The sequence below is a fragment of the Phyllobates terribilis genome, unplaced genomic scaffold (genome assembly GCF_046119375.1).
Source record: "Phyllobates terribilis strain yellow unplaced genomic scaffold, ASM4611937v1 Scaffold_12__6_contigs__length_324123572, whole genome shotgun sequence".
Taxonomy (NCBI): Eukaryota; Metazoa; Chordata; class Amphibia; order Anura; family Dendrobatidae; genus Phyllobates; species Phyllobates terribilis.
The window spans coordinates 198381842-198406562 of record NW_027362772.1 but is presented as its reverse complement, the minus strand read 5'-3'; the positions used below and the strand labels follow the sequence as shown (position 1 = coordinate 198406562).

At 44.4% G+C, this 24721-nt stretch overlaps 1 protein-coding gene across 15 annotated transcripts in view; it reads left to right on the top strand.

Annotated features, from left to right (window-relative positions):
- PHLDB1 (pleckstrin homology like domain family B member 1) overlaps positions 1 to 24721 on the top strand; it is a 181609-nt gene that overhangs the window by 138153 nt on the left and 18735 nt on the right. For 6 of the 15 annotated variants that reach the window (XM_073656591.1, XM_073656589.1, XM_073656587.1 and 3 more), the window contains 12 exons: positions 2967 to 3122; positions 6590 to 6700; positions 8674 to 8763; positions 16755 to 16931; positions 17989 to 18141; positions 19511 to 19627; positions 19724 to 19826; positions 20077 to 20151; positions 22449 to 22725; positions 22844 to 22934; positions 23058 to 23204; positions 23989 to 24208. In XM_073656591.1, coding sequence (XP_073512692.1) covers positions 2967 to 3122; positions 6590 to 6700; positions 8674 to 8763; positions 16755 to 16931; positions 17989 to 18141; positions 19511 to 19627; positions 19724 to 19826; positions 20077 to 20151; positions 22449 to 22725; positions 22844 to 22934; positions 23058 to 23204; positions 23989 to 24208 — 1717 coding nt within the window. Of the gene's footprint in view, positions 1 to 2966; positions 3123 to 6589; positions 6701 to 8673; positions 8764 to 12317; positions 12414 to 16754; positions 16932 to 17988; positions 18142 to 19510; positions 19628 to 19723; positions 19827 to 20076; positions 20152 to 22448; positions 22726 to 22843; positions 22935 to 23057; positions 23205 to 23988; positions 24209 to 24721 lie in introns of all 15 variants that reach the window. The other 9 variants (XM_073656588.1, XM_073656590.1, XM_073656598.1 and 6 more) reach the window with 7 other exon arrangements.

Here is a 24721-nt window from a genome sequence, read left to right as displayed (position 1 = left end):
AAATCGAACCTGTCTCCAATTCTTTCCTTGGACTACTCGGACTGCACTGCCCCATAATATAACATGTGTACAAGTGCTATCCTTGAAAATCATGCATAGCACTCATCTGAGATTATCGGTTGTGTGCACGAGCTCCAAGACAGATTTTCCCATTACTGAAATAGAAAATTATAGTTGCTGCTCATAAAATTCTATGGAGAGGGAGGGGCTAGAGAGAGGGAGGGGCTAGAGAGGGAGGGGCTAGAGAGGGAGGGGCTAGAGGCTGACGCAGATATCCTGCTGCACATTCAACTAAAAGAACAATTACACTGAATACAATGAATATAATTTAAAATAAAAAAACTAATGTTCCCTTTCTGTATTTGTAATAGACCCTGAAATCTTGCAGTTTACTTTTGAGCAGACATTACCAGTATATACATTAGACCCCTCTTTAGGGGGTGGTGACCCCTCTCCTCCTCCCTCTGCACCGATCAGCGGGCTGTTGTGGGCTATGGCCCATGTGTCTGTTATAGAACATCTCTATATGTAACAGCCGCTCAGGTAAGATGGCCTCCTCCATATTTACAGAAATTGCAATGAAAAAATCTACTAATAGGAAATAAAAACAATTTGTTAAAACAATATATGTGATACAATTCCTTTAACAACAAGAAAAGCATCAGAAATAAAGTAAACCTGTTGGATCCTGTCAATGAAGTATGTTCTGATTCAGATCTAGTGAGAAACGCGTCCCGCACAGCTTTCATGGCTTTGTTAACCCCTACACATCATTTCATGTACACATACACGCCTATACAGGGCCGGTGCCAGCTGTGTTATACAGCCAGCACCTGCCTAAAAGTATCATATTATCAGATCATTTTCACAGCACATTGAATGTCGAAAAAAAACGAAAAAAAAAAAGACATTCCCTATTTCACCCATTTGGTTTTTTTTTTTAACTTTTAGTACATTATATGGTAAAATCACAACTCATCCCACAAATCAGAAGCCATCATGTAACTACGGTGACAGAAAAATTGAAAAAAGTTAAGTCTCTTGGATGAAGAAAAAGAAAAAATGAAAGCACAAAAATAAAAAAATGGCTGGAGGGAAGGAGTTCAGCACAAGCACTAAGGCTAATATCAACAGATCACAAAGATTATTTGGCGTCATTTTGATACTGAGAGATCTTCTTAAAATAATATCATAGTGTTAAGATAAATGTAGGTAAATTATATTGTCTAAAGGACATTTCCACTTGAAACAATATCATTTCTTTATATTGAAATTTCTCAATAGAAGGTACGTAACTATATTGAAAGTTTCTGTCTGTTTAGTTATGTTTTCCTTACTTTTATCAAGGTGTTTAACTGAAAAATGTTATGTAATTATAGTTTATTCATTTAATGTAGTTTTCTTTTATGTTTTTTATTAACTTGCTGCCCATTACATTCTTTTAGTCATAAATAGATTATTTATTTTTATATATATTAGTCACTCATATAGCGCCATTAATTCCACAGCGCTTTACAGACATCACTCTTGGGGCTCACAATCTAAATTCCTTGTCAGTATGTCACCTGTCACAAAAAGGATCGACACTTACTGTATTTGAGGGCACAGTGGCTTTTGTTTTATATGCCACAGCCCCACTCTCAGTATCTGGTCAGTATTCGGTCATTATTTTTTCTCAGGAGTGGGAGCCAATTAAACAAAATCAATTCAAATCTTACAACATTTTTCATTTTCTCAAAGCAAGTAAAAAAGATAATCCTCTACCATATGAATCAACAGATCAGCATTTGCAGTTTTGCATCATTTATCTTGCCAGCGGCAGGCAACAAACCCAGCTCATCCCTGCTTGTTTCAGCTGTGCGGTGCAGAATGAAGGGCAGGACACTTTCTGCTGGAAACCAGCTAACATAGCAATGGTGTAAAAAGACACATGATTATGTAGAAGATAAAATCTGTCAGGCAGAATTGTGAATAGGACCATGCCATGCACAGAATGCCAAACATCTGCGGTGGATGCAGGTGAACACAGCATAGCAGAGCTGTGTTGTAACCTCTCTGATTGATGAATGTGTAAATCAGCCAGCTTCCAACACAGCTCTGAGTCTTCAAGGTGGGCTAGTTAGACAGAAGAGGGAGAGAGGTGTCTGTAGCACTGAGAAGAAGCAGGGTGTGGCAGATAAGTGTAGATTTAACATTGTAAGAATAGGCCCACCTATTCAGCTATATAAAGCTGGATACACAAAGGGGCATATAGAGATGAAAAAGACACAAAGATATAAGAATCTTTTGAGGTTGGGCTTAGTCTGTATATTAACAATAAGTATACATTTACTATGTTTTGTGAAACATAATGTGATTGTGGGAATGACCCTTGAAGGCCTCATGCACAAGTGCACAGTGCTGTATGGATGCACTCAGTGCCTGCAGTCCACGTGCCACCATGTGGTGCCGTACATGGCAAAGTATCCTGGAGATATTCTCCCCCCAGAAGTAATGCTCAGTAATAAGGATGTCTTGGAAAATGCCCCTATTCCCTCTGAGGCATACAGCAGCACAGTCTGGCCCTATAACAGTCTTTCAGTGCCACATTATGGCTCTATGAAATTGTGAGGAGCCTTAATACGCTTATGTGCATGAGGCTTATGACATTCTTCTGTGTAGTGTTTCTGTATTCTTTACATCTTTGACCTCCTTTACTTGGCAGCAAGCATGCGGTCACCTTGTGCTTTGTCCATATTTTCTTTGTCTTTAGATGTGTGCGGTGTATGTGCATGAGTGTGATGCAGTATTGTTGTGTAGCCAGTGTCCTGTGCTCTTAGGTCCTGTTTCATATAATTTACTTTTATGCATCTTTCATTCTGCTCCTTTACTGCTTTCTGTGATGCTTGTCTTGCTGGGAATCTAGTGCACTTTCAGGACTAAACAACACTTTGAATAATATCAGCCACTTATGTTCCTTTTTTTAGGAATCTGAGCACCTTGAGACACAGATGAAACTGTTTGAAGATCTGGAGTTCCAGCAGCTGGAGAAGGAAAGTCGTCTAGAAGAAGAACGAGAAACTACAAGCCAGCAACTATTAAAGAATAAAGGGGACTGCCAAAGGAGTATCGCTCACAGGAAAGTAAGTGTATGGCATGTACGTGTGTGTATACAGGTCTCAGCATAAATCAGTACACCCCCTTTGAAAAGTAAGATTTTAAGGCCATGTTCACATGTTCAGTATTTGGTCAGTATTTAGCATCAGTATTTGTAAGACAAAAACCAGGAGAGGAACAGTCAGAGGAAAAGTATAATAGATATACATCACCACTTCTGTATTTATCACCCACTTCTGGTTTACAAATACTGATGTAAAATACTGACCAAATACTTAGCGTGTGAACGTGGCCTGATCCATATCTCACTGGACACAAGATCAATTCCCAAAATTTTGAAAAGATTGAGTTTTATAGAACATGGCAGTGAAGTTAAGAAATAACTTTCATTACAAAATCTTCTACTTTTACTCAAAATAGTTGATGCAAAAATGAGTACACCCCACATCAAAAACTAAATCTAGAATTTTGTATGAACCTGTGATTTTTTTAGGACAGCACCAAGTCCTCTAGATAGACATGGATTGAACAAGTCTACGATGTGTGTTTTGGATCATTGTCAGGTTAGATAAGTGCACGTCTACCAAGGGTGCGGAGTGACGGTAGCATCTTCTCTTTCAATATGTGGCAGTAGATCTGTAAATTCATGATCCCATTAATGAATTGTAGCTTCCCAACACCAGCAGGACTCATGCAGCCCCACATAAGGACATTTCCACCACCATGTTTCACTGTAGGCACCATGAATTTCCTTTGCACTCCTTACCTTTGTGACACTATTCAGTTTTGAAGCCATCAGTTCCAAAAACATTTATCTTGGTCTCATCACTTCTGGGCAGGTGCGGACAGATCATTGGTGCAACCTGTGCAGTAGCACAGGGGCCCAAAAAATAAGAGGGACCAATTCCATCTCCAAAGCAAGTGGAATTGTGCATTATGATGAGCTATTGGACTGCAAAGTGCCCATACGTTGTTCTTGTACAGGGGCCCACTTCTCAGTGTGTCTGTCGATGTTGCAGAGTATAGAGTCCCAGTAGTCTTCACTTTCCCCATTTGGCTTTTTTCTTCTTTAGCTAACTGCAGTGAACTTTTATATTGCTTTTCTTCAATCCATCTCATCAGAAGACGCTCCTCTTTAGGTGTTAACTTTCATGGTCGGCCTGGATGTCTCTGTAAAATAGTTGCTGTTCCATCTTTGTTAAATGTTTGTATCACTTTTTCTACTGTTTTTTGGCTGATAAGTAAAGCTCTGATGATAGTCTCATAGCCTCCACCTTTCTTGTATAAAAAAAGTATTTTCTTTCTCAGGTCTTGTGACATTTCTCTTCCACGTGGTGCCATTGCTGACAGCATTAAATAGGAAGGGATTTTCTTTGTTCTATAATGCCCTTGTATAGTTAACTGTCTGCTAGACACCTGTTTAGCCAATAATTAGACTTTCCTGTGATTGAATTCTTGTTAACTGCAATTTTGTTGTCTAAACTTTCAGTTAAGTGACTAAGACTTTCAATGGGGTGTACTCATTTTTGCAACATCGTCTGGAATTAATTTATTAAAAAATTGAATTTTTTCGGTGTGTATATACGTGTGTGTGTGTGTATATATATATATATATATATATATATATATATACAGTACAGACCAAAAGTTTGGACACACCTTCTCATTTAAAGATTTTTCTATATTTTCATGACTATGAAAATTGTACATTCACACTGAAGGCATCAAAACTATGAATTAACACATGTGGAATTATATACTTAACAAAAAAGTGTGAAACAACTGAAAATATGTCTTATATTCTAGGTTCTTCAAAGTAGCCACCTTTTGCTTTGATGACTGCTTTGCACACCCTTGCCATTCTTCTGTACTAACAGAAAATGTGCAATCTGCATTCAAACAAAATTTGACAGGTGCATAAGTATGGGCACCTCACCAGAAAAGTGATATTAATATTTAGTAGATCCTCATTTTGCAAAAATAACAGCCTCTAGTCGCTTCCTGTAGCTTTTATTGAGTTCCTGGATCCTGGATGAAGGTATTTTTGACCATTCCTCTTTACAAAACAATTCCAGTTCAGTTACGTTTGATGGTCGCCGAGCATGGACAGCCCTCTTCAAATGATCCCACAGATGTTCAATGATATTCAGGTCTGGGGACTGGGATGGCCATTCCAGAACATTGTAATTGTTCCTCTGCATGAATGCCTGAGTAGATTTGGAGCGGTGTTTTGGATCATTGTCTTGCTGAAAGATCCATCCCCTGCGTAACTTCAACTTTGTCACTGATTCTTGAACATTATTGTCAAGAATCTGCTGATACTGAGTGGAATCCATGCGTCCCTCAACTTTAACAAGATTCCCGGTGCTGGCATTGGCCACACAGCCCCAAAGCATGATGGAACCTCCACCAAATTTTACTGTGGGTAGCAAGTGTTTTTCTTGGAATGCTGTGTTTTTATGCCACCATGCATAACGCCTTTTTGTATGACCAAACAACTCAATCTTGGTTTCATCAGTCCACAGGACCTTCTTCCGAAAAGAAATTGGCTTCTCCTAATGTGCTTTTGCATACCTCAGCCGACTCTGTTTGTGGCGCGCTTGCAGAAACGGCTTCTTTCGCATCACTCTCCCATACAGCTTCTCCTTGTGCAAAGTGCGTTGTATAGTTGACCGATGCACAGTGACACCATCTGCAGCAAGTTGATGCTGCATCTCTCTGGAGGTGGTCTGAGGATTGTCCTTGACTGATCTCACCATTCTTCTTCTCTGCCTTTCTGATGTTTTTCTTGGCCTGCCACTTCTGGCCTTAACAAGAACTGTCCCTGTGTTCTTCCATTTCCTTACTATGTTCCTCACAGTGGAAACTGACAGGTTAAATCTCTGAGACAGCTTTTTGTATCCTTCCCCTGAACAACTATGTTGAATAATCTTTGTTTTCAGATCATTTGACAGTTATTTTGAGGAGCCCATGATGCCACTCTTCAGAGGAGATTCAAACAGGAGAACAACTTGCAATTGGCCACTTTAAGTAGCTTTTCTCATGATTGCATACACCTGGCTATGAAGTTCAAAGCTCAATGAGGTTACAAAACCCAAAAAAGTGCTTTAGTAAGTCAGTAAAAAGTAGGTAGGAGTATTTAAAACAAGAAAATGATAAGGGTGCCCATACTTAAGCACCTGTCAAATTTTGTTTGAATGCAGATTGCACATTTTCTGTTAGTACAATAAACCTCATTTCAAGGCAGAAACATTACTGTGTCCAACAGTTATTACATATATCAAACTGAAATAGCTGTTGCAAAAACACCAATTTTTATAAAACATTAAACTTAAGATTAATAGGGGTGCCCAAACTTTTTCATATAACTGTATATATATATATATAAAAAAAAAATATATATATATATATACATACATACACACAGTATAAAGTGAATACATGGTATGTCAAGCGCCACCCGATGTCTGATGTGTGTCACTACATCTCTCAGGAGCGTCTTGCTGCATTGGAGCACCAGGCTAATCAGATCCGCCTCCAGACTGCACAGGATGCTGACCATCTTGGTCAGGAGAGAAGTGCTGTGTTGCTGCAGCTACACAAGGTAAAATGAACACCCTTGCAATCCTTTTGCCATTTGTATTGCAGTGCTAATAAAGAGAAGTGGCTTTATTCAAACCCAGACAACACAGTTTAATGGCTATAGATCACTTTTTACATGGAAGAGAATAATTTTTATATATGTTAGTTATCTTCAGTTAATAAAATTGCATTGTGTTTCAGTCTGCTGTCTTCATTCCTTCATTGATTTTCAGTCTCCCTGATCTTCAGTTTGCAGCATGATCCAGGTTTCATACTTCTTTCTTGTGAGCATGGCTCTCCCTGTAATACAGGCTGGATATGAGCTCTGTGTATCCTGGGTGCTGAAGTTTTCAGCAGCTAATATATCATCAATTTCGTCTTCATTTACTTTCCTCCTTTTCTGTAGATAGTTTTCTTTGCCCTCCTTGAGATACTTTCCACACTGTCCATGCTGTTGATATGTGTGTACAGCCTTTTCCGTTCTGCTGTCTCTGGCTATGTTCACACAATGCGCTTTTTGTTGCCATTTTCCAAAAACATGGTAAAATTATAGAGTTTTTATCATGTTTCTGGAAAATTAAGGCAAAACACCACATCTCGTGTCCATATCCCTACACTGAGAGGATAGAGGGGAAGAGCTGTCAGAACTGAGCAGGAGCTCTGTAAGATTTGTTACATTTTTGCAGAGCACTCAGCTAGATGAAGGATTTGCAGACACTGCAGCAGCAAAATGGTAGAACGTTTTAATAATGCCTATTTAGAAAGTTGACTAACTTTGCATTTAGGAATCAAATAAAGAATACCAAAAATTGTGTGAAGGTGTACATAGCCTTTAATTCCTTACCAACATCCGCAGTACATGCGCGGAGCAAGTCTGTAGCGGGTGTATGGAGTCGCTTGCAGGGTGAGCTCACCCCATTCCTGGCAGGTAATGGCTGTGTGTTACAGCCAGGACCTGCCTCTTAACACATGGATCGCAGCTCCGCCTGTGACAGTGGCATTAATAGCATGCGAGGAGTGTCATTCTATGCGCCCATTTCATTGGCGTTCCAGCGACGTGATTGCGGGTCACCGATAGGTTGTTATGATAGCTGGTGGTCTGTGGAAGACCCCTGTGATTGTCATCATGGAGCTCCCTTGAAACCCAGCCTGTATCCAGGCTTCAGAGGAGACCATGATTTTTAGTATATGCAGCAATGCTGTGGTATCGCTGTATATAGCACAAGCGATCAGACGATCACAGGTTCATACCACCTATGAAAACTAATGAATACAGTGAATAGTAAAAAAAAAAGAGTTTAAAAAAAATTAAAATGACATAAAGGCTAAAATCATACACCCAAAAAATAAATAAATGTACATATGTGGTATTGCCGCATCCAGAAAAGTCCGATCTACAAAAGTATAAAAATAATTTCCCTGACCTGAAAAGTCAGCCAGGCTGGTACTGCAGAGGTGACTTTTAGCCTAAGCAACGAGCTATAAAATTAAAATCCTTCCATTTAAGGAAAGAAAGGATCATTAATAAGGGGTAAATTGCACAGTTGCTTGCTTATTGCACTTTGCAATTTTACTCATTTATGAATTGGAGAATTGCCCTGTAACACAGAAGATGGCTAATCTCATCCATTCTGCACTGATGCCACAAGCAGGTCTGGGCTACTACATAACGATTGTGTGTTGCATCTAATGACTGTTCGTGGCTCTTCTTGCAGCCAGTGTCCTACCAGCACACAATCATCACAAAAAATCAGCACTGTTGGATTTTTGGTTGGAAATCTCTCCAGACTTTATCCCCAGCCGGCAGTATCAGAGTCAGACCATTCGTGAAATGTCTGGCCTCAGGGATAGCTTGCCCTGCCATCAGTGCCATTCGAGGGCAGCAGCGCGGAGATCCTGGGAGATGGGCACCTTGGTCATTGATTGCATGAACCTTCCCTGAAATGTTTTGTGTGCAGATTGCAGAAGACATTCACACATTTTGTTTATACACAGGAAAAGGAAAAGTTGGTTCAATTAGATAGAAAATACCAAACATTATCGGGACGACGAGGTTTCCTAACTGGATCATCAGCTCTCCGAGAGGTAAGCGGTGTTAACTCATCACTGTGCGCCAAGAGTACAGTCTCACGGTGGAGAGGAGTGTGATGGAGACTGATTCTCATTGGGTGGGCTTTGTGAGCTGGGACCTCTCTATAACATTCTAATTTCTGTAGTAGGGGCCTCCTATCAACAGGGGCTCAGACACCCTGAGATATAGAAGGATCATTGTGCTAAATGTTAGAGGAACACAACCCAAAAAAGTGCCAGTGTCCGCTCATTCTAGCAACTTGCCACATGGCACTGTACCCCACTGATCAACGCCACGCTTTATAGGGAATAGGTCACTGAGATTTTGCAATCTAATCTGAGACCAGCATGATGTAGAGACAGATACCCTGACTCCAGTGATGCATCATTTACTGGGCTGCTTGTTATAGGTTTGATACAATCACTATTTTATCAGATTATCACTAGAGGACTAATAAACCTGCTGCAATGTAGTCCTCCATATTCATGAGCTCTGTATAACTCCACCCCCGCCACTTATTGGCCTCTTTGTGCCTATGAATAATGTCCACAGAAAGCAGCCAATCAGTGGTGTGGGCGGGGTTATACAGAGCTCAGCATTCAGAGAACTGCTAGATCTGCAGCAGAGAAAACAGGGATTTTATCAAAACTGCTGCAAGCAGCCTAGTAAGTGACTCATCGCTGGAATCATGGTCTCTGCCCTTACATTATGCTGCTCTTATATGTGGTAGTGAAAACCTGGTGACAGATTCCCTATAATGTAATAAGTGAGTTCAGTCCTGTGTGTGAGCATGTCCTTTATGCTGATGAGTATGGCTGGAGGGGATACAGTGGTTACACATTGAGATGAATGAGCGAACACTGTCCACTGTCTTTTCAGCTGTGATTGAGCATATAGGAGGACTTTGCACTAATCGCCCATGGCTGCTCAGTCTCCCATACTCCTAACCATATCCCCTCCGCGGTCATACACCCCTTGTGCTTCACCTACTTCATGTCACTATGGTGCTGTCCGGCTCTGGTCTCCCCTCTGCATTCATACACCCCTGTGCTTCACCTACCTCATGTCACTATGGTGCCGTCCGGCTCTGGTCTCCCATCTGCGGTCATACATCCCCTGTGCTTCACCTACTTCATGTCACTATGGTGCCGTCTGGCTCTAGTCTCCCCTCCGCGGTCATACACCCCCTGTGCTTCACCTGCTTCATGTTACTATGGTGCCGTCTGGCTCTGGTCTTCCCTCTGCGGTCATACACCCGCTGTGGTTCACCTGCTTCATGTCACTATGGTGCCATCCGTCTCTGGTCTCCCCTCCGCGGTCACCTGCTTCATGTCACTATGGTGCCATCAGGCTCTGGTCTCCCCTCCGCTGTCATACACCCCCTGTGCTTCACCTGCTTCATGTCACTATGGTGCCGTCCGGCTCTGGTCTCCCCTCCGCTGTCATACACCCCCTGTGCTTCACCTACTTCATGTCACTATGGTGCCATCCGGCTCTGGTCTCCCCTCCGCTGTCATACACCCCCTGTGCTTCACCTGCTTCATGTCACTATGGTGCCGTCCGGCTCTGATCTCCCCTCCGCTGTCATACACTCCCTGTGCTTCACCTACTTCATGTCACTATGGTGCCATCCGGCTCTCCGCGGTCACCTGCTTCATGTCACTATGGTGCCATCCGGCTCTGGTCTCCCCTCCGCTGTCATACACCCCCTGTGCTTCACTTGCTTCATGTCACTATGGTGCCGTCCGGCTCTGGTCTCCCCTCCGCGGTCATACATCCCCTGTGCTTCACCTACTTCATGTCACTATGGTGCCGTCCGGCTCTGGTCTCCCCTCCGAGGTCATACACCCTCTGTGCTTCACCTACTTCATGTCACTATGGTGCCATCCGGCTCTGGTCTCCCCTCCACGATCATACACCCTCTGTGCTTCACCTACTTCATGTCACTATGGTGCCGTCCGGCTCTGGTCTCCCCTCTGCATTCATACGCCCCCTGTGCTTCACCTGCTTCATGTCACTATGGTGCCGTCCGGCTCTGGTCTCCCCTCTGCATTCATACGCCCCCTGTGCTTCACCTGCTTCATGTCACTATGGTGCCACCCGGCTCTGGTCTCCCCTCTGCCGTTATACACCCCCTGTGCGTCACCTACTTCATGTCACTATGGTGCCGTCCGGCTCTGGTCTCCCCTCTTCATTCATACACCCCTGTGCTTCACCTACTTCATGTCACTATGGTGCCGTCCGGCTCTGGTCTCCCCTCCGCGGTCATACACCCCTGTGCTTCACCTGCTTCATGTCACTATGGTGCCGTCCGGCTCTGGTCTCCCCTCCGCGGTCATACACCCCTGTGCTTCACCTGCATCATGTCACTATGGTGCCATCCGGCTCTGGTCTCCCCTCCGCGGTCATACACCCCTGTGCTTCACCTGCATCATGTCACTATGGTGCCATCCGGCTCTGGTCTCCCCTTTGCATTCATACACCCCCTGTGCTTCACCTGCTTCATGTCACTATGGTGGCACCCGGCTCTGGTCTCCCCTCTGCCGTCATACACCCCCTGTGCGTCACCTACTTCATGTCACTATGGTGCCGTCCGGCTCTGGTCTCCCCTCTTCATTCATACACCCCTGTGCTTCACCTACTTCATGTCACTATGGTGCCGTCCGGCTCTGGTCTCCCCTCCGCGGTCATACACCCCTGTGCTTCACCTGCTTCATGTCACTATGGTGCCGTCCGGCTCTGGTCTCCCCTCCGCGGTCATACACCCCTGTGCTTCACCTGCATCATGTCACTATGGTGCCGTCCTTCTCTGGTCTCCCCTCCGCGGTCATACACCCCTGTGCTTCACCTGCATCATGTCACTATGGTGCCGTCCGGCTCTGGTCTCCCCTCCGCGGTCATACACCCCTGTGCTTCACCTGCATCATGTCACTATGGTGCCGTCCGGCTCTGGTCTCCCCTCCGCGGTCATACACCCCTGTGCGTCACCTGCATCATGTCACTATGGTGCCATCCGGCTCTGGTCTCCCCTTTGCATTTATACACCCCCGTGCTTCACCTGCATCATTACACTATGGTGCCGTCCGGCTCTGGTGTACACATGAGACCCCGGCCATGCATCCTGCTGGCTCTCAGTAATGCTCCCAGTATGTCCACAATTAATAACTATCTGCTAACATGGCAGCGGACACCTGTGAATGTGGTAAGCAGTAAGTGTGCTGTCCTGTGAACACCCTTCCTTCCTTCATACTGACATATTGGCCTGTATTCACACATCAGTATTTCATCAGTATTTGTATGCCATAACCAAAACACAGAATAGGTGTCAGTCTTTCAATTAGTTTTTCTCTGTAAGTTCCACTCCTGGTTTTGGCAAACACTGATGCAAAATACTGAGCCAATACTGACGTGTGAATGAGGCCTTAGCTTGTGGTCGCATGGGTTAGAGGATTGTGAAGCTTCTTGCATATAGTAGTGCCTTATTTTTTCCTCTGCTTTTTGTGCAGCTTTTTTGTTGTTTTTTGCTCCTCTTCCTGTTTTTCCCTTCTACTGCTTTACTTGCTTTTAGGAGTACCTGTGTCTGGCTGATGCCCTCCGCTTGTGCCGCAGTCCTCCTCATGCTCACCCCTGCCCCTCTCTCACATCGCTCATAGCTGATCCGGAGGTACTCCCTTACACCATTGCCTTTATTATTACTACAGCCGTACAGTATACAGTTATATGAAAAAGTTTGGGCACCCCTATTAATCTTAAGCTTAATGTTTTATAAAAATTGGTGTTTTTGCAACAGCTATTTCAGTTTGATATATGTAATAACTGTTGGACACAGTAATGTTTCTGCCTTGAAATGAGCTTTATTATACTAACAGAAAATGTGCAATCTGCATTCAAACAAAATTTGACAGGTGCATAAGTATGGGCACCCTTATCATTTTCTTGTTTTAAATACTCCTACCTACTTTTTACTGACTTACTAAAGCACTTTTTTTGGTTTTGTAACCTCACTGAGCTTTGAACTTCATAGCCAGGTGTATGCAATCATGAGAAAAGCTACTTAAAGTGGCCACTTGCAAGTTGTTCTCCTGTTTGAATCTCCTCTGAAGAGTGGCATCATGGGCTCCTCAAAACAACTGTCAAATGATCTGAAAACAAAGATTATTCAACATAGTTGTTCAGGGGAAGGATACAAAAAGCTGTCTCAGAGATTTAACCTGTCAGTTTCCACTGTGAGGAACATAGTAAGGAAATGGAAGAACACAGGGACAGTTCTTGTTAAGGCCAGAAGTGGCAGGCCAAGAAAAACATCAGAAAGGCAGAGAAGAAGAATGGTGAGATCAGTCAAGGACAATCCTCAGACCACCTCCAGAGAGCTGCAGCATCAACTTGCTGCAGATGGTGTCACTGTGCATCGGTCAACTATGCAACGCACTTTGCACAAGGAGAAGCTGTATGGGAGAGTGATGCGAAAGAAGCCGTTTCTGCAAGCGCGCCACAAACAGAGTCGGCTGAGGTATGCAAAAGCACATTAGGAGAAGCCAATTTCTTTTCGGAAGAAGGTCCTGTGGACTGATGAAACCAAGATTGAGTTGTTTGGTCATACAAAAAGGCGTTATGCATGGTGGCATAAAAACACAGCATTCCAAGAAAAACACTTGCTACCCACAGTAAAATTTGGTGGAGGTTCCATCATGCTTTGGGGCTGTGTGGCCAATGCCGGCACCGGGAATCTTGTTAAAGTTGAGGGACGCATGGATTCCACTCAGTATCAGCAGATTCTTGACAATAATGTTCAAGAATCAGTGACAAAGTTGAAGTTACGCAGGGGATGGATCTTTCAGCAAGACAATGATCCAAAACACCGCTCCAAATCTACTCAGGCATTCATGCAGAGGAACAATTACAATGTTCTGGAATGGCCATCCCAGTCCCCAGACCTGAATATCATTGAACATCTGTGGGATCATTTGAAGAGGGCTGTCCATGCTCGGCGACCATCAAACTTAACTGAACTGGAATTGTTTTGTAAAGAGGAATGGTCAAAAATACCTTCATCCAGGATCCAGGAACTCATTAAAAGCTACAGGAAGCGACTAGAGGCTGTTATTTTTGCAAAATGAGGATCTACTAAATATTAATGTCACTTTTCTGGTGAGGTGCCCATACTTATGCACCTGTCAAATTTTGTTTGAATGCAGATTGCACATTTTCTGTTAGTACAATAAACCTCATTTCAAGGCAGAAACATTACTGTGTCCAACAGTTATTACATATATCAAACCGAAATAGCTGTTGCAAAGACACCAATTTTTATAAAACAATAAGCTTAAGATTAATAGGGGTGCCCAAACTTTTTCATATAACTGTACTTGTTACACCTTATCAGGTGACTAATGGACAATAGTGGTCTAACATCAAGGCTTATATCATTACAGTCATTGTACATGTGCTGCCAATATGGAAGCAAATTCTTCATTAATTGCAACCGCTGAATGATAAACTTATTATTAATTGTGAAGTTCTTAAAAGTTCATTTTTATATATGAAAGATACATTTTAATTCGTGATTTCTTATTATTTTGTGTGTGACAGAAAATGTCCTGTGGCTAGTCTTGACAGGAGTACTAAGATGGCAGCGATGGGGTTTGAATCAGGCTGCCGTCTGGGGGCCAATGGGTGCAAGAAACAGCGGGATGTGCTCTTTAAATGCCATTTTTTGAGATTGAGAGCAGCATTTAAGGGGTTAACAGCAGCAATTGGAGCTTGGCTACAATCGCTGCTTTTAGAGATGGAGCCGGCAGCTGACCTAAAACAGACCAGTGCGTCATTTGTTGGTAAGAGGTTAAAGGACAATGTGCTGGCTGCAGCCCCCACAGGAGGGCGCTCAGGAGCTGGCTGAATACTGGATGATTATGGGGTGCACAATGTATGACTGTACTCTGCTCTTGGCTCTCTGTAGCGGGGATAAGACTGGATAACATGTAGCCGTTGTGTGCGGCTATTACCAGGCCAGCCTTGTTATGTGAATCTGTTTGTTCCCACTATAACATGACTTTTCAGTTTCCGCGTTGATTTCCTGGATAACAGCACCTTGTATGTAGTGACGTCCCACTCTTCCCTCCTAGTATTATATGAAGTTTACTCCTATAAGATATCTTACTTTATAGGGTTCTGAATGAATGGAGTTTTCTCTGCCCAGATTGTGGAGATTGCCCGTTGTCTGCCGTCCAGATTGTGGGGATTGCTCGTTGTGTGACGTCCAGATTATGGAGATTGCCCGTTGTTTGACATCCAGGTTGTGGGGATTGCTCGTTGTGTGACATCCAGAATGTGGGGATTGACCGTTGTGTGATGTCCAGATTGTGGAGATTGCCCGTCGTGTGACGTCCAGGTTGTGGGGATTGCTTGTCATGTGACGTCCAGGTTGTGGGGATTGCCCATCGTGTGCCGTCCAGGTTGTGGGGATTGCCCGTCGTGTGACGTCCAGGTTGTGGGGATTGCTCGTTGTGTGACGTCCAGATTATGGAGATTGCCCGTTGTTTGACGTCCAGGTTGTGGGGATTGCTCGTTGTGTGACATCCAGATTGTGGGGATTGCCCGTCGTGTGACGTCCAGGTTGTGGGGATTGCTTGTCATGTGACGTCCAGGTTGTGGGGATTGCTCGTCGTGTGACGTCCAGGTTGTGAGTATTGCTCGTCGTGTGACGTCCAGATTGTGGGGATTGGTCGTCGTGTGCCATCCAGGTTGTGGGGATTGCCCATCGTGTGCCGTCCAGGTTGTGGGGATTGCCCGTCGTGTGACGTCCAGGTTGTGGGGATTGCTCATCGTGTGACTTCCAGGTTGTGGGGATTGCTTGTCGTGTGACTTCCAGGTTGTGGGGATTGCTCGTCGTGTGACGTCCAGATTGTGGAGATTGCTCAGTCGTGTGATGTCCAGATTGTGGAGATTGCCCGTTGTCGGATGTCCAGATTGTAGGGATTGCCAGTCGTGTGATGTCCAGGTTGTGGGGATTGCCCGTCTTGTGACGTCCAGGTTGTTGGGATTGCTCGTCGTGTGACTTCCAGGTTGTGGGGATTTCTCGTCGTGTGACTTCCAGGTTGTGGGGATTGCTCATCGTGTGACTTCCAGGTTGTGGGGATTGCTCGTCGTGTGACTTCCAGGTTGTGGGGATTGCTCGTCGTGTGACTTCCAGGTTGTGGGGATTGCTCGTCGTGTGACTTCCAGGTTGTGGGGATTGCTCGTTGTGTGACTTCCAGGTTGTGGGGATTGCTTGTCGTGTGACTTCCAGGTTGTGGGGATTGCTCGTCGTGTGACATCCAGATTGTGGAGATTGCTCCGTCGTGTGACGTCCAGATTGTGGAGATTGCCCGTCGTGTGACGTCCAGATTGTGGAGATTGCCCGTTGTGTGACGTCCAGGTTGTGGGGATTGCTCGTTGTGTGACGTCCAGATTATGGAGATTGCCCGTTGTTTGACGTCCAGGTTGTGGGGATTGCTCGTTGTGTGATGTCCAGATTGTGGGGATTGCCCGTCGTGTGACGTCCAGGTTGTGGGGATTGCTTGTCATGTGACGTCCAGATTGTGGGGATTGCTTGTCGTGTGACTTCCAGGTTGTGGGGATTGCCCGTCGTGTGATTTCCAGGTTGTGGGGATTGCTCGTCGTGTGACGTCCAGATTGTGGAGATTGCCCGTTGTCGGACGTCCAGATTGTGGGGATTGCCCGTTGTCGGACGTCCAGATTGTGGGGATTGCCCGTTGTCTGACGTCCAGATTGTGGAGATTGCCCGTTGTCGGACGTCCAGATTGTGGGGATTGCCCGTCGTGTGACGTCCAGATTGTGGGGATTTCCCGTTGTGTGACTTCCAGGTTGTGGGGATTGCTTGTCGTGTGACTTCCAGGTTGTGGGGATTGCCCGTCATGTGACTTCCAGGATGTGGGGATTGCTCGTCGTGTGATGTCCAGGTTGTGGGGATTGCCCGTCGTGTGACGTGTTTCCTGTATTTCTCTAGTACATCACTTTAGATCAGCTCCATGACTTGCTTGAGAACATGACTCCAGCTCCCGCTGCCGCCCATCGTGCTGACTGTGGTGCTAAGCCGGCCTCTCGTGTCCCCTCCTGTGAGGATCCCTCTCCTGTTCATCTCTGCTCTTCATCATCCTCCTCTTCTCCCTCCATCTCTCCGGAGGTTTGTTAACCCCATATAAGCTGTGTGTAGTGTCACTGACTGTATCAGATGCACTTTAGTCACTGGCTGGAGTCCGGACACAGAGATGCCCTGTCGGTGGCACGTACTCGCCTGTGTAACATCGTCTTTCCTTTACTTTAGTCTTAATGAGTGGATATCCTACCCACTAGCACATCATTGATCACCAAGCATTTCTTTACTGTACTGAAAGTAATATGTCCCCTTGGTGATTGCATATTTAGTCATGACATCATTTAGTTGCAAATTTCATCACATAGTTTTACAAAAAATCTCAAGCCGCATCCAATATCCTCCGAGTATGCCTGATATCCGTATCTGGTCATACACCGTAGCAGTGTCCCAACCATATGTGTGTGGTGTACGTCAGGAGTGTTCCCCGACTGTAAAGCCATATGGCGGCACACAGCACCATTGCACACTATGTAAGAAAGATGATTTTATTCCTTCAGTGGCGGAATATATACGTAAGTGAGTGCAGTCTGTGGCTTAACTACACTGCTGGATGAATGGAGACCTATGGAGATTCCCCTTCACATAAGTCTAACACTTTACACAGAGTTCCATGCTAGAGGGAAAGAGTAGGGGATCTGTCACCAAGATTCACAATACAGATCGCATATTTAAATACATCTCTTGGACCAGATGATTCTGATGTACTTACTCTGGAAATCCATTTCACAACTACTGTGTAATTCTTTTTGAAAATGTTTCCACTTGATTTTAAAATAAGCATTTTGATATCAGAAGGAGACGTTTTTTTTTAAAAAAAAAGATTATGCAGCCATTCTGGCTTGGATGTTTGAAATAAGTACACCAATATCCTTGTGTCCAAGAGCGCTATATAATAATGTAAAATCTGTTGACTGAACCGCAGTAAAGTTTACATATTCATTTACATTTGTCCATTACTAACCCTGATGTATAGGATTTCCAGGCATGCTCCTTCTCTTTTTTCATTGCACTCGGTTGTATCGCTGCTCTCTCATCACTTCCTGCCTCCCGCTGTCTCCTCATTTCTCCTCCGCTCATTTCTCAGGTGGACTCTCTTTCTTGTGAGGTTGCCTCTGCAGCTCCTGCTTCTGACATGGAAGAGCGGTACCAGAAAATCACCTCTGATCCTTCTAGCATTCCTCATCCTTCCCCTCCTCCCCTTCCTGCTAAATGTCACACTTCTCGTAAATTCCAGCAGGTAATCTGTCCTGGTGTTAGTGTTAGATGCTTCCGGCTTATTCCACAGCTGTGGAACCGTCTCTCCACTCCTGACGCGCGCCCTGGGTGCTTTGCTCTAGACTTGCTGTGTTGTGGTAATATTGCGCTGCTCCACTCTGACAGACTGGCTGTAAAGTCACCAAATGTAAAATCTGAAACCATTGTAGGGCTTTATTCACATGTGTGTTTTGTCTTCCGTTCATAATGGAGTGCCGAGTCCATGGAATGACTTGTATTGGGGTTTGTTGTGGTTTTGGCATGGTTTCCATCATTTCTGTGCTGTATGCTGCACTTTTCTTTCTATCAAACCCAATGGCGCTGCTGACAAAGGCTCTGGATGAAGTGGTAGTGTGAGCATAGCTTGGGGCTTAGGCTGGGGCTACACGGTGACCATGGCCACAGCACCGGTAAGAAGCCAAAGATCGCCACACCACAGTGTAATACAGGTGAATGGAGTTGCATCGCGCCTTTAATGGTACCGTCCTGCAAAAAAATCCGACTGGGTCTCATTTTTTGTGACCTACTTGTACCCTCAAGGAGGCAATGTGATCCCATTGTATTGTGCTGCGATGTAGCAGCGACATGGTGATCTTTGTCACACAGCTCGTGCCGCCCAAGTGTCTCTGTAGCCCTAGTTTAATACTTCCACTTGTGGCGCTCTTTAACAGTGTGAACAGAGACTGTTTTTTCTATTTCATTTATTTATCATTACTTTTTGTAATGTTAAAAAATCCACCGATGTTTCCTGGAAGCCAACAACAAGCTGATGTTGATGGATCTGCTCTGTAGGATGGTTTATTATGTAGGTATTAGTAATACAGTAATACTGTCCAGGGGTTTTCTCCTGATTGTTTCCTTATAGCCAATGTCTGGTTCAATTCATCAAATTAATTGTGATACATCAAAATCATTGAAGACGACGAGCCTCTCCGTGCTCAGATGTAGGCTGCCATGCCCATCAATCCATAACCGCTGACAGATGGAGACACAGTGAAAGGTGGTGTCCAGCTCCACGACATCTTGTATCCAAGCTCATGACATGTTCGGACATAGACACTGTATGTGAAACAGTCAATGAGCCATAGTAAGCTCTGTAACCTACAAGTCAGCTGCTTGTTGATGGTTTCCAGGTAGCTTTTTAATACTTTTAAATATATAGCCAATCATTCATGTTTGATTTTTACTTAAGAGTACACGAAGATACCAGAATTTACATTGACCGTCTATACAGCCAACATTGGTCAGAGATGGACCTTATCTTGGATTTGGCATGAGAGCATGGCTAATTCTTTTCTCTCCAGTCGTCTGTTCACACTAGTCACGTACACTTACCTTGCCTGTCCTCGCAGATGTCTCGTTCTCGGACAGAAATTGATGGTGGTGCTACCCTTCCTCGGATGAAGACCGTCTCACCGTCATCTTCCCAGTTCTCCATTGCCACCCTTGGCCGCAGTGTTTCTCCTAAGGTAAGTGAGCGCGATGGCGCTCGGCCCTACCTCTGCTTCTCTCGCCTGGTGAGAAGCGCATTGTGTGGCTAATATACCGAGCTCTTCCTCTCTTAGAATACAATATTGACACAGAATGGCTCAGGCAGCCTTTCCCACGGATTGGCAATCACACTGCAGGACATCCAGAGCAAGAGGCAACTAGCCCTTCAACAAAAAGGTGACAGCCCCTGAGCCCGTGATGTAGTAATACTAACCACCTACGTGCACCTCCTCCTATCCTGTGGCACTGCCGGTGTGCCTGTACCGCAGTGCCTCTCGTCTTCTTACCTTACACACTGACAATTCTCCTCTGTGATTTACAAACTAACCTTGTTACACTAACTGTTCCAGAATGAAATCTTAGGAGGACGCTGGTCCTTCAGTCTCTTCTGTGCACCCCTCTCGCTCATTGTGTCTCATCATTTCAGATTCATGTTCCGATCTGTATGTCTTTTTAGCCGATGACTTGAACCTAGAGAAGCCTTTCCTGTCTGAAGTCGCAGGTAGCCAAGAAGTTTCTTGTGTGTCGTCACTGCCTGTGTAGATTGTGACTTGTGTGCACATGGTGTCACATATGGTTTAGAGTTTCTTATTTTTTTGTTGGGTCTTTGGCTGGATGTCGTTGTGTCCAGGTAGAGGGTACAGGTTTGGGTAGCAATGCCCCAATTGTAGCTTTACCACTTGCATCTTGGAGGACAGTCACCTGCTGATGTATTTAGGTGTGATAATACCATCCGTGTATCCCCAGGACGCCTCCCGTTTTACCACTGTGATGGTCTCCTGGTCATACCGTGATAGAGCTCAGTACTGGTGACCCCAGAGCGTAGCTCCACGTTTGATGAAACCTTTCTTCTATCAGCAATTCCATATCACAGTTCTCTTATCCATGTCATGTTCGCTATCAGGAGATATTCACATAATGGGGATGAGAAGAAATTAGGAAATTAACATCCTTACACTGGACCTTCCCAGCTCCGTAAGCGGAAGTGTCTTGTTGAGTGGAAGAGCAGAGGGACTGGCGTAATTTGCTGTCAGCCATGATGGCCGCCCCTCCGCTCTGCTGGTGACTGCCGCTTGCATCTTTTAGACAGATAGAAGTAGAGCGATTGGGATGAATGGTCTGCGGCCACGTTCTCTTTACCCACAATGGTCCAACTGTTAAAGGGAGTGAGAGTTTTCTTAAGATTATCTGAAGAACAAAGCAGTTTGACAACAAAACGTGATTGCTAACATCATGGTAATAGAACTTTATTATGGGATTGCTAAAGGGATATTCCCATCTTGGCAGGGGATAGCATATTGCTAGGGTACACCATTACTTAAAGAGGTCGAGCACTACTGGACAACACCTTCTTAATTCCTACAGTGCGTCATATAAAATAAAATGAAAACATACACTTACCTCCTGGACCAGCCATGTTGGCACTGTGTCTCCTGGCGCTCACGTAACATATGTCACGTGAGTGCTGCAGCCTGTCAGCAGCCACTGATTGGCTGCAGCCCTCACACTAATGTCAGATGGATGTCTGTTGATAGGCTGCAGCGCTCAATGTTATGTGATCTCCGGGAGACACAGCGCCAACATCGCTATAATGGCATCTGCCTGGGAGGTGGGTGCATGTTTTTTATTGTTATCTAGGGGCAGCATTTAAGAAAGGGTCCAGTAGTGGTCTAGAAATCTTACCAAGGACAAATGCAAATGAGCATGTGTTCTGTCCCCCGAGAGAATCTGGCCATTTATGCTAATCACACTCTGATTAAACTGCGATAAGAGTGTGATCCGATTCTCTCGATGAGGAGAAGATGGAGAACAACATTTCTCCATCTTCTCCATTCTGTCAATCTGTGGAAATCGGTCTGCACTCAAATGTCACCCGAATGCAGTCTGATGTTTTCCACGGACTCATTCACTTGCATGGCTTAATGCCATTCAAATTTTATCAAACTCTGGCATGCTGCGATTTTTTCCTATCACAGGCTTTGTACGAGGAAAAAAATGGGACACATGCACGGCCCCATAGACTTATATTGTGCGATCTGATGTTTTGTCAAATTGTACTCAAGCTGAAAATATGCTCATCTGCACCTGCCCTATTCCTGAGAATGAAGCTGGAGCCACATTGCACCAGGAAAACCTGTGAAAGGGATACAGGCTGCCCCCCCTTCATTCTCAGGAATTGTCAGACCCCAGTGATCATCACGTGACATGTCCTGCCAATATACCATTATTTATTTATTTATTTTACTCACTTATATAGCGCCATTAATTCCACAGCGCTTTACAGACATTATCATCACTGTCCCCATTGGGGCTCACAATCTAAATGTATGTCTTTGGAGTGTGGGAGGAAACCGGAGAACTCAGAGGAAACCCACACAAACACAGGGAGAACATACAAACTCCTTGCAGATGTTGTCCTTTGAAACCAGGACCTCAGCGCTGCAAGCCTGCAGTGCTTACCACTGAGCCACCGTGCTGCCCATTACTTGTGAAATGGTTGTCCCCCTTTATATGTAGTTGTCTCATATACAGCTGTGCATCTTTGCTTTAAAAGGGAAGATTTAAAAGTCATAATTTGGCAATTCATAGCAGGCTGCTTCTGTTTTCAGAAGGTATGGCTGTACTGTATAGCAGAGACTTTTAGGAGGACACTTTTGCATTTATTTTGTCCCATGACACAAAAACCTTACTGGATATCTTGCCTAGTAATTGTGTAAGTCACTGTGTACTGTTTGCAGTGAATATTTATGGTTGGCTCTCCTTGTTCTTCGTGTTCTACATCAATCCTTTTCTTTGCAGGTCAGCAAGTGATAGATGAACAACGCAAACGTCTCGCGGAGCTGAAGCAGAAAGCTGTAGTTGAGGCTCAATCACAATGGCAGTCTCTCCATGGGGCAGCATCTCAAGGCTACCTTCCAATCATGCACCACTCCATCCTGCACCATCAGAGACCTCTGCACTCTCGGGACGATGATCCTTCACATGGATATGACACATTGAGCCTGGAGAGTTCTGATAGTCTGGACACCAGCGTGTCCACTGGGAATTCTGCCTGCTCCCCGGACAACATGTCCAGGTGGGTTCTTGTGCTCCTATATTCTCTTACTTCTTGTACCTGGATTACTCACTTCTTGTACCTGGATTACTTCCTTCTTGTACCCCGCTTTTTCTAATACTTCTATTTGTTCAATTAGTGCAAGTGGGCTAGACATGCTGAAGATTGAGGAAATGGAGAGGATGCTTCTGGAGGCCCATGCAGAGAGAGCGAGACTTGTAGAGTCCAGGGTGAGCCGGTCCACTGCTTTACAAGATGTTTGCTCCATAAACTCCTGTGACTGGACACATAGCAATGGTGGCATAATCTTTATATATATTATTTTTCACTGATGCTAACACTCATTATTGCAGGAGCGTGAAGTTGAGGCACGAAAGAGAGCACTGGAAGATGAGAGGAGGAGAAGGAAAGAATTGGAAAAACGTCTTCAGGATGAAACTTCTCATAGACAAAGGCTTATTGAGAAAGAGGTGAAAATGAGGGAAAAGCATTTCTCACAGGTGAGAGCTTCTGCCTTTCTGTCCATACTGTAACACTTATCTACAGGGGCTACTAAAAGTATACACACCCCTGTTGAAATGCCAGGTTTTTGTCATGTTAAAAAATCATACCAAAAAGAATAATTTCAGAACTTTTTCCACCTTGGATGTCACCTATAATCTGTACAAATCCATTGAGAAAAAACTGAAATCATTTTGAAGGTGAAAATAAAAATAAGAAAACTGAAATGTGTGAACACCCTCTTATAATTGAGGATGTGATTGTGTTCAGAATTATTCAGTCACGTTTACACTCATGGTAAATACTAGTCGTAACTCAGCAGCCATCATAAAGTTTAGTTGTTCTAGTACGATTTTCCTAACATTTTCTTACTTGCTCGTTACATTAAAGCCATGGCCCGTAAGCAGCTTACAACACAGCAAAAGGATCTCCTTGTTTAAAGATCCAACAAAATAATTTACTTCACCACAAGAAGATTAAAGTTTTGGAATGGTCAGACCTGAATCCAAGTGAAAATCTATGGGTTGACCTGGAGAGGACGCAGTACACAGGAGACTTTTTGCACCCTAAAAGTTTTCTTTGTTTCTCAATGAATTGTACAGATTATAGGTGACAATGAAGGTGGAAAAAGTTCTGAAATTATTCTTCCTGGTATGTTTTTCTTTTTTTGCATGACTTACTATTTTAACAGGGGTGTGTAGACTTTTTATATTGTCTGTATGAGTTGTGTTTCTGTATCCAATGCTTTACTAACCTTCATTCCTCCATTTGCTTTCCTTAAAGGCCCGACCTCTTACCCGTTACCTTCCTATTCGAAAAGAGGATTTTGACCTGCGCACTCACGTTGAGTCTTCAGGGCATGTCGTCGATGCTTGTTCTCACATCATCCTAACTGAAAAAATGTGTCGAGGCTTTCTCACCAAGATGGGGGGTAAAATCAAGTCCTGGAAGAAGCGTTGGTTTGTGTTTGATCGCCTAAAACGCACTCTGTCCTATTATGTTGGTAGGTGGCCTCCTATAGACGAGCTTATGGAAAAATGCCAATTTGTCTATGTAATTCAAAGAAATGAACTGGAAATGAATAATGGGAAAACTGTGGAGACGTATGGCGTCATAAATAACTATCCTGCTCATAAATGAACCCTGACCTCTGACCCCTTTTGTCATCCATTTCCCTCCTATGTTTGCGTTATACATTAGGGGTTAAAAATACCAAAGGAACAAACTTATGTGAACAGGTCCCTGAATATTAGCATAACCTGCCCAGGTCTGAGAATCAGTGAGCAGAGGGCCATGCACTGTAGAACGACAGAATCCATATTCTATACCTGCACTAATGATTACAGATGGTGGCCATACCTGCTGTAGGTTCTGCTGTACCCTAATTACCATATGACCACTTTGTGCTCTCCTGCCCCAGCCACAAGCACATCAGACTGCCCTCCTAGCTGCAATCTATGCTAAGGCTACGTCCACACGATCCGGAGCCGACTGTGGCCCCGAGCCTGCGGGCGAG